The 9,542-nt window shown below is 39.2% G+C and overlaps 1 protein-coding gene and 1 pseudogene across 1 annotated transcript; one reads left to right on the top strand and one right to left on the bottom strand.

Moving 5' to 3' along the window:
• Nucleotides 1-524: 524 nt before the first annotated feature.
• LOC137714094 (uncharacterized) lies at nt 525-1,778 on the top strand. The gene has a single exon (XM_068453382.1). The coding sequence runs from the start codon at nt 622-624 to the stop codon at nt 1,570-1,572; it is 951 nt and encodes a 316-aa protein (XP_068309483.1). The 5' UTR covers nt 525-621; the 3' UTR covers nt 1,573-1,778.
• A 272-nt stretch (nt 1,779-2,050) lies between these two features.
• LOC137715313 (uncharacterized) lies at nt 2,051-7,311 on the bottom strand (annotated as a pseudogene).
• Between the last annotated feature and the right edge of the window lie 2,231 nt (nt 7,312-9,542).

Below are 9,542 nucleotides of genomic sequence, written 5' to 3'. Positions count from 1 at the left end.
CTTATAATTGATAAGTAAGAATTGATGAATAAAAGACTAATTTTCCTTTTAATTTAATGAAATAGTGGATGGAATTTACCGACAAGGATAAATTGGCTTATTTCAAATAGTTCATGGGGTTAATTTACCAAAAAAAAGTAGTTCAGGGAATCAATTTCAACTGGAGTAATAGTTCAAAATGTCAAATGACAATTTACCCATTTAAAATCCTCTCACTTGCAGTAACAAATCGTGTTCCCAGCGCACTAAAAAATTTCTCCTAAGCTTGAAAGCCTTTAAACTTCTTAGGTTTTCACCCCCATTCCCCTCCCTGAACTCTTTAAAATCCCTCTCTCATTTGCCACCCTTCTCCATCACCCTCCCTTACTTTCCCTTTAGGCTTAAACAACACCAACAACATAAACAACCTCTCTCTCTCTCGTCCTCCCTCCCTCCCTTTCTTTTCCTTTAGGCTTGAGCAACACCAACAACATAAGCAACCTCTCTCTCTCTCTCTCTCTCTCTCTCTCTCTCTCTCTCTCTCTCTCTCTCTCTCTCTCTCTCTCTCTCTTTAGGCTTAAACAACACCAACAACATAAAAAACCTCTCTCTCTCTCCCCAACACAAACCAAGCAATTGGAAATGGGCACTTTAGTTGGACATGTAACACCAGGCTTTGGGTTTCTTCTCATTGGCTTATGGCACCTCTTTAACCACATTAAACTCCATCTTTACCAGCCAAACTCCTACACAGCTCCAACCTGGTTTCCCACCACCAAATTCAAGTATTTGGAGCCCTTCTTAATCATGGGAGGCTCATCTGCCTTCATTGCAACGGAACTCTTCATAGCCCCAGAGAAACACCAACCCTTCGATGACGATGGAACCATCCCCACCAACCGTCTCCGCAACTTTGAGCACTGTTCAATCTCCATGGCCTTCTTGGTCTATGCAGCTTTTGCTATCATTCTTGACAAAATTGCCCCAAAAGCACAACATGGTTTGACCCAACTCCTTGGAGCCATAGCCTTTGGGCAGCAGCTTCTTCTCTTTCACCTTCACTCTACTGATCACATGGGACCTGAAGGCCAATACCACATGCTTCTGCAGCTTGTGGTTCTTGTTTCTTTGGCCACAACCCTTATGGGAATTGGTTTCCCTAAGAGTTTTTTGGTCAGCTTTGTGAGGTCACTTAGCATATTTTCCCAAGGTGCTTGGCTTATTGTCATGGGGTTCATGCTTTGGACACCTGAATTGATGCCAAAAGGTTGCTTCATGAACTTAGAGGAGGATCCCAAAGTGGTTACGTGCCATGGAGATGAGGCACTTCACAGAGCCAAGTCCTTAGTGAACCTCGAATTTAGTTGGTTCTTGGTGGGAATAGCCATTTTTGGGGTGTCCTTCTATTTGGTTTTGGTTAAGGTTTACGGCGAAAAGGTTGAGTATTCTTCATTGACAAGGCTACGCGAAGAAGATGAAGAGGAACCGATTCTTGATGTTGAATCTCAAAAGAAAAGTAAGCTTGGAGAGACAGAGAGTTTTGTTAGTCATATGGGAAAAACAGCCTTTGCGTCCATGGACATGGAAAAGTAGCAGGAAAAAGTGCAAGGTATAATGGAAATACGGGATTTGGTATGTATATACGAATTAATTAGGTTGTGGGATATATGCCATTTTATATTTGATTAAACCAAACATAGTGTTGGCCTAATTAATTAGAAGAGGGATTTGTGGAGTGTGAAAGTATATAGGTAGTCAATGCCCTGATGGCTTAAATTTTTAACTTTCTCCAATTCTCAATGCAAGAATATATATATTTTTTTAGAGTGTAAGCAAACACCTATTTATATGTTATATAATAAATTTAATTAAATCCGTGTAGTCTGCTGGGCCCCCACTTAGGTGCTAAAAGTCTGGATCCATCGCCTGACTAGCACCTAACGTTTCTTAAAACCTTGTTCAGGAGTGGCTGCTTTGGAAGGCCTCCATTTGGCTCACACAGTAGGGCTGGTTCTATCTTGCTTTTACAGAACCAGCCTACTGAATGAGCTCGCCGGATTGCTCGGTTTGCTTGGTCCCCTTTAACTGATTTATAATATAAATGTGGTACTCTTTCGAACTCTTACAACGAAAGGGAAACAAATCGATTGATAAAAAGATGAGGAAATGTGTTTCTATGAATAAGTTGTGTCCTGTCAGAAATCAGATAACAGCAACATGTTAATATGACCTATAGACTACAAGAACTCCACATTCTTGTTTTGTTACCGGTTTCACTAAATCCAAAATTGTAAATTCCAACCAAGGCAATCAAATCACATTAGTATAGATCATTTCCTTGCTTTCACATCTTTCCTGGATTACCTCCCTGCTGTTGATTCGCGGAAGTGGGTGAGAAGGGATCATAAAGTTGCTGTCCTCCTCCAGGACCAGACGCCGACTTGCCAAAGGAAAATGCAAGGTGGTTGCTCAACTGTTGATTTGGAGCACGTGGGATCTCAGGTCGAGTTGCGTGAGCAGGATAGTTTTGCTGAATTTGAATATAATTTCCTGGCCTTGGAGACAGAGGACCTGGCAAATTGGGCATCTGGTGAGGTGGATTGAAGTTACTCAGTCTCATTGGTGGGTGTGGCGTCTGAGGTAGAACGGTACTGGATTCCAGAAATGTTGCGAGTCTGGGAGGAACTGAGATGGCAGTTGAATTTCTGGCAATGGGAGCAGCAGACATATGAGCTGATGGATGCTGACCCATGTGGTCACCGAGTTGTGGTCTCGATAACACCTGACTGCCTGGCTGAGGAAACTGGAAAGACGGTGCTTGAGGTGCTGGAGATTGCAACCTTGGTCTGGCAAGAGAAGCGTTATGTGCTGAAAAGTGACTGCTTGGCTGGGGAACTGTTTGGAAGGATGGATTCTGTGGTCGATGAGGCTGAAAAGTGAAATCGCCAGGGCTTTGAGCCGTCATCATTGGTGGTTTTAGGGGAGCGAAATTTGGAACACATCCAGAAACAGAACCTGGAACTCTTGCTTGCAGAGATGTAGAAGGAAGTCCTGCTTGAGGCCGTGGAATAGAAATAAAACTTGGTGCTGCAATAGGATGGTTTACAGAAGATACCATATTGGCCATTGGTATATTTGAAGGTGGTGGCATGGATGCAACACCTGGTTGTGGAGCTGGTGGACCGCTTGACCATCCAGTAGAGCTCCCAGCAGGCAGTGGTTGGTTTCCTATGAATGTGAGGAGCTGAAACATTAGTTTGAACTGATGCAGGCTGGGGAGCCATATATGCATGCGGCAAAAATTGTGTTGTTGGTGGATTTTGTCTAGGGGAAACAAGAGATGGCGGAAGACCACATGATGAAGGCAGGTATGCAGGGTTGAAAGGTGATGTTGAAAGATGGGAAGGATTATTGAGAACTGGTCTCGAAGAATTCAGGGGAGTGAAGCCAGGCATATTCATGGGAGCGGAAGATGGGCCTCTCGAGAAAAATGGACCAGGGTACTGAAACTGCCCATCCAGTGGAGTTTGTGCCAGTCCTGGCAGTGGTTGTACCATTCCCTGATTTACCACAGTAGTGGGAACCATATTAGAGGTGATAGTGTCCTGGACTTGACTAGGAACATGAGCATTATCACCAGAAACTGAAGCACCTGTACTAACCGCTGCCAGATTTCCCTATATGGAAGTAATTAAAGTAACAACACTATGAAAACAACTGTAGAAATCATAATAAATAGCACTAAAGAGAAATTTTAAGAAACTGTTGGATGTAAAGCTTTCTGTTTAAAAATAAAAAATGAAACTCACTGATACAGAGGTGACTAAGAGTTCAATTACAGCAACCGCTGCATCTACTTTCTCAAATGTGTCAGCTGATATATGAACGTATAAGTTTTCATATTCACCATGGATTTCACTACCATCAGATGGTTTTATTTCAGCCTGCAAATAAGTTAAAGAATAAACGAGGAAAAGGTCAATACTACATGAGCATTATGCACATCTCGAAGCAACCATTCCGCAATTGATTTTTTTTTTTTTTTTTTTTTTGCGTAAAATAATATATTTAAGAAAGGATGAAAATAAGTAAAATTGATGACGAGGAGTGAGGACTCTCAAATTTATCTTCATATTGATTCCTTACTGTTCTATATTATTTATTGAATAATTACCTTCTGTCCTGTCCCTGCTTTGGTACCATAGACTTGAATCTTGGCTCCGGTTTCCTTATTTAAATTGACCGATCAAAAAGAAATATAGAGAAAACACGACACAAAGATCATCAGAACAAGCACATGGTAATCACAAGTGTTTGGCATAACCGTCATAAGCACACACAAAACTCTTACCTTTTCAAATTGTTTCTGGTTATCACTTCCAGGACCACATATCAGGCCAACAAAATTGTATTTAGGATATTCTTTCACCTGAAAAGCATTTAAAAACATCTAAGCATCAGAATTCAAATACTGGCCGACTCAGCAAACCATGAAATTGGATAATATATGCTCCCGTCTTTAGGTCCCACCCTCCACCCCTGGCCAGGAAACCTTATAAAAGTAATGGTAAACAACCCATTGCATTCTATACTCAGTAACAAAATAATTGTATCCACAGTCCGTTCGTCTCTGTGTGAAAAAATGACATGTCAACTCATACTAGAAGTCCTAAAAAGGCAGGTCAATGCATGCGGATTCCAACAATGCAAGTTCAGGGAGGTAAAATATGGGCAACAATAGCTGTCTTTCTAGATGGACTGTTTTAGGAACACGAGCTCTCTACAACCTAGCCACTTGTTGAAAGTTCTTAAAAAAAACCAAATAATTCTTATTTATGTGAACTTACAATCAATATTATCAGGATTCAAACCAACACCGGTATCGCAAACAACCAACCTAAAAACGCAATGCTAAATATGCTTAAATGAGTAAAACTAAACTATTCCACCAGATTAATACGGATTGTACCCATAAGTTGCAAAGCTTTAACCAGTTATTTCGAATACATGTAGTACTCTATGGCCCATTCTTCACCACCCCCTCAACTCCAAATTACGGCCAACCTGTTCAGATTTCAGGTCCATGCTTATCATTGTAGAAGTGTACGATAAGACTGCCACTTATGAGTCTAGGTTGAAATTCCACATACATGTTCTTCTTGGGTAAGTTCTATTTTAAATCAATACAATTAAGTTTGACAAAACATTTTCACGCCATGATAAAATAACTTATATTATCTCAGTAGTTTGGGCACATCTTAAAAAAACAGTTAATTAGAAAAGAATTCCGGAGGATTGCAGGACAAGAAGATAAACTTACAGGAATAGGGACTGTAGCCTCTTTCAACAAAGGTTTATAATCAGGTGGGGCCTTGTAGCTTGGATTTAACTTTAATATCTCACCAGAATATCGTCAAGAAAATAATAATCATGCAACCTATAATATAACATACAGGAAGGTATAATCTAAGAAAGCTGTCAAACGCACCCATGGCTTCACGCTTTTCAAGTTCCAACTGGTCGACGTCCTACATTGACGAATATTATTATCAGTGCTTAAGAATAGAAACATCATTCAACATGGAAACGAAAGTAATCGAAAATATATGAAAAAAAAAAAGAAAACAAAAAGAAAAAAAAAAAAAAAGAGAGTGAACAAGAAATGGAATTTACCTTTGTGTCAATTTGATGCTTAGAGGATTTGTGGTGCGGATCTTGAGGTGCTGATAGTGAGTCCTCATCATTCCCATCCTCTAACACTCCTGATTTCAACTGTTGTGTAATTTGTTCCACCCGAGTCTGCTCAAAATTTGTACCACCAAACAGACAGTAATATCACTTAGTGGCACCTGGAATGGGAGGTTTCCATTTGAAACATTCACACGAAGACACAACCAGCATTTTAATACCCAATGTAAAAGGGAAACCATGAACTTCCACTAGCTGGAAATATTTATTCCTCCCACAAGGGGGGCGAAGAATGCCTCCAAACAATAAATTTGAATTTCTTAACTATATGGGGATGGGAACATATTAGAGGTTTGACATTTGCAAACATAAAAACGGGTAAAGTGGGAAAAAGATACATAAACCAAGAACAAATTTTGATCTTAGAACTTCGAAATAACATAGTATCAAATGAAATATGACCAGAACAGGACTTGCAAACAATCCAAACAATACCAGATAAGCTAAAGCTCTTCCTTTTTTGACAGAAGCATCTTGGGTGAGATCAGGGCCCCATTTTGTTTTCCTCTGAATCTGTTTCTTACTTTCTCCACTAACCGCATCACCGGTTCCTAGGTTTTTACTTCCGCGTAAGACAGGCACAAGTGAACCCGACAGCTTGTTTTTCGGTATAACAAATCCAGCCTTGGCAGCAAACATGGAGACCTTTTGTGTACCGGCTGATGATGCAGGTGTCATCGTTGTACCAGACATCTCAACAGTGCGAGGTTCGACTGTGGATGTAGTACCAACCTTTGCAGTCATCCTGTTCTCCAATCCAATGGGCACGTAAATGCCGAAAAAAACGTAAGAGATCAACTAAGGCTAATAACTTTTAATCTGAGGATTTTCACTTCAAATAACCAAACACTTATAAATTTCAGTATTTAACTAAACAAAAAAGACAACGAACACGAAATTAGGTAGATAAAATACAATTTTGAATTAGGGTTTAATTTCCCAAATCCTTTGATTTCAATGTAACTGCAAATTGCCGGCCTTAATTCAAAGAACTCATTGAACATTACAGAAATTAAAATTAAGAAATTGACTATTTAATACACCCACCAAATCCGATTTGTCTTCTTTTCGATTATTTTCGTCAGGTTTCTCAGCAGCCAAACATAGGAAATACAGAGAGAGAGAGAGAATACCAGTGTGAGGATTAAGGAGAGAGATGAGAAGAACGCTGCGTTTTGGGAGTGTAGACTTGCAAGTGGCAACCCAATTGCTCTGCTCTTTTGATAAGTGTAATGTCTCAAGAGGATGAAAAGCGCGCAGAAGCTCTTCCATGGAGTTTTTACAGTTTACAATTTTACACTTGATCAGCACTAGAGCGAATCGGGACGGGGGCCCGTCGGGTTATTTGGGTGGGCTCAACATGGTCCGCGCCTAGGCACTGGACGGTGGCCGACCGCCGCGATTAACTTCTAAGCGGCCACAAAATCGGAAAGCATGTTAGGCGGGCGCCTAGGCGGGATTAGGCGGAGCTATGCAGGTCTGGGCGGGGTTCGACGGCGGCTAGGCAGGCGAATTTCAAGACGCCGGATTCTGAATTTTTTTTGTTGCAGAGTCGGGGTTGCGGGAGGAAGAAGATGACTCGAGCTGGTCCCCCATCTTTTTAATGGGGAATTAATAAAGAGGGAAATTTTATTTAAACCCAATTACCTTATCTAAACTCAACTTAAATATTTTTGCCATTAAATTCTCCATTTTGCCCCGATGTTAATTAGAAAAATAAAAATAAATTAAAGAGTTATTATACAAAATAATCCCTGAGATTTGCATGATGAATAGAAATGGTCCATGAGATTATCCATCATCTATGATTTTGGTCATTTTGTTAAAAACTTTTTGGACAATTTTCAAAACTTCGTAACTTAATCGATTTTTAACCAAATTCTACCCATAATATATCAAAATGAAGATGAGAAAGTGTAGAACAAAATTATACCTATTTGAAAGCATAATGATTGTCGGAGATGGTCAGAAAATAACCTGAAAGGTGACTGGTCTGTAGGAAAACTGGAAAACTCGCCAGAAACTCGGTAAATTTTAAATGTTCATAACTTCTTCAATACTCAACGAAATCGAGTGATTCAAAAACAAAAATAATACATCTCGACGAGATGAAGAGAATTATATCTTCATTTACTGCTAAATCGCTATAGTTTGGCTGGAAAACTGCTCGAAAGTGGCTAACTCGAATTTGGTTGAATATTAAAGAAGTTATGAACGTTTAAAGTTTACCCAGTTTTCGGCGAGTTTTCCAGCGGACCAGTCACCTTTCAGGTTATTTTCCCGCCATCTCCACAACCATTGGGCTTCCAAATATATAATCTTATTCTACACTTTACTATCTTCATTTTGATATATTATGGATCGAATTTGGTTAAGAAACAATTGAGTTACAAAGTTTTGAAAATTGTCCAAAATCGTTTTTAACGGAATGACCAAAATTATGGATGGTGGACAGGGACCATTTCTATTGATTTTCAATCTTAGGGACCATTTCTATTGATTTTCAATCTTAGGGACCATTTCTATTGATCATGCAAATCTCATGGACATACGTCGTGGAGTCCGTACAAATGGAGATCAAAAGTCGTATGTCGATGAGTGTGGTGCTTCTGTCGCCGTTCAACTACTTGAAGCTACATTTGCCGCAACTCATTCAAATAGTCAGAGACGTGAAGATCAGCAAGAAGCTGAAGCACGGTGCTTGATAATGCAGAGGAGAAGCAGATTGAGAAAACCCAAGTGTAGAACCTCCTCTCTAGTTACAAGTTTCCGAGTGGTACAAAGCCGGCAATGCGAAGAACCACAAATGTCAATGGCCGAGAAGGGATGGCGGAGTCATCGACGAGTGAATCTTCCGTGGGGTTTGAGGTGGAAGAGAACCACTGGGTGTGGAAAGAGATTTTAGTTTTGTTTATTTCTTTTTTCAATTTAAATCAAAGGGTGAGTTAGGAATTTTAAGAAAATATTTTTTGTATTGGGTGTAAAAAGAGGTTGCATGGGTTCCAATAAAATTTCCCTTAATAAAAGTGTAGTTTTATTCACATCCCACGTTTTATTAACTACACCCTACATATATTTTTCAAACAAAAATTTATCATAATATACTCCATTTCTTTTCCAATGCTACCCCCAACCCACATGCTATATATACATCCCACACACTCTACTTGAATTCCACATCAATGCGAAGAACGAACAAAAGGCGATGAACAAGCAAAGGAACTTGAGTCAAGTATGAAACAAAAAATTTCCCCTATTCTCTGTTCAATTTATAACATTGTCATCCGGTGGGGTTAAATAGCCCCATACCTTTCGCTGATTTATTCTTTGATAATTAGATTGCCTATAAGATTGTATTGTTCCTTCTCTGTCTGAATATATATGAATTCACATGCACAACTATTTGGCGTTCTATCATGGTCAAAGCCAAATTTGTGAACACATTGCATTTTATTATATCAGTTTGTTCTTCTAGGTTGCACCTGCAAAGTAAAAAAAAAAAAAAAAAATATTGCTAGCTTTAAACTGACCAGTTTCCTTTCCTTTCATCAATTCCAAAATTCCTCTCATCAGAGAATTAAGCAAATTAAAAATCTGTAGAACAATGATGAAAAATAATATTTTTCCACGTTTTGTACTTTTAGTAGTTAGAGTTTTGTTCTACAATGAAGGACGTGAGTGACTTTGAAAGCTTGAAGAAAAGCAATCTTAGAATACAAGTCTAAATTAACTTGGGTTGCATTTAGAAATTTTTTTATTTTATTTTATTAGGCCTAAATAGTCATTTTATATTAGGTATATAAGCTATTTAACAA

Source organism: Pyrus communis, chromosome 14 (genome assembly GCF_963583255.1).
Source record: "Pyrus communis chromosome 14, drPyrComm1.1, whole genome shotgun sequence".
NCBI lineage: Eukaryota > Viridiplantae > Streptophyta > Magnoliopsida > Rosales > Rosaceae > Pyrus > Pyrus communis.
Note: the sequence above shows the minus strand (reverse complement) of the source record. Positions and strands in the feature narration are given on the sequence as shown.

Excerpts from the sequence above, each read along its gene's own strand:
- LOC137714094 (XM_068453382.1), top strand. The coding sequence starts at position 622 with ATGGGCACTTTAGTTGGACATGTAACACCAGGCTTTGGGTTTCTTCTC.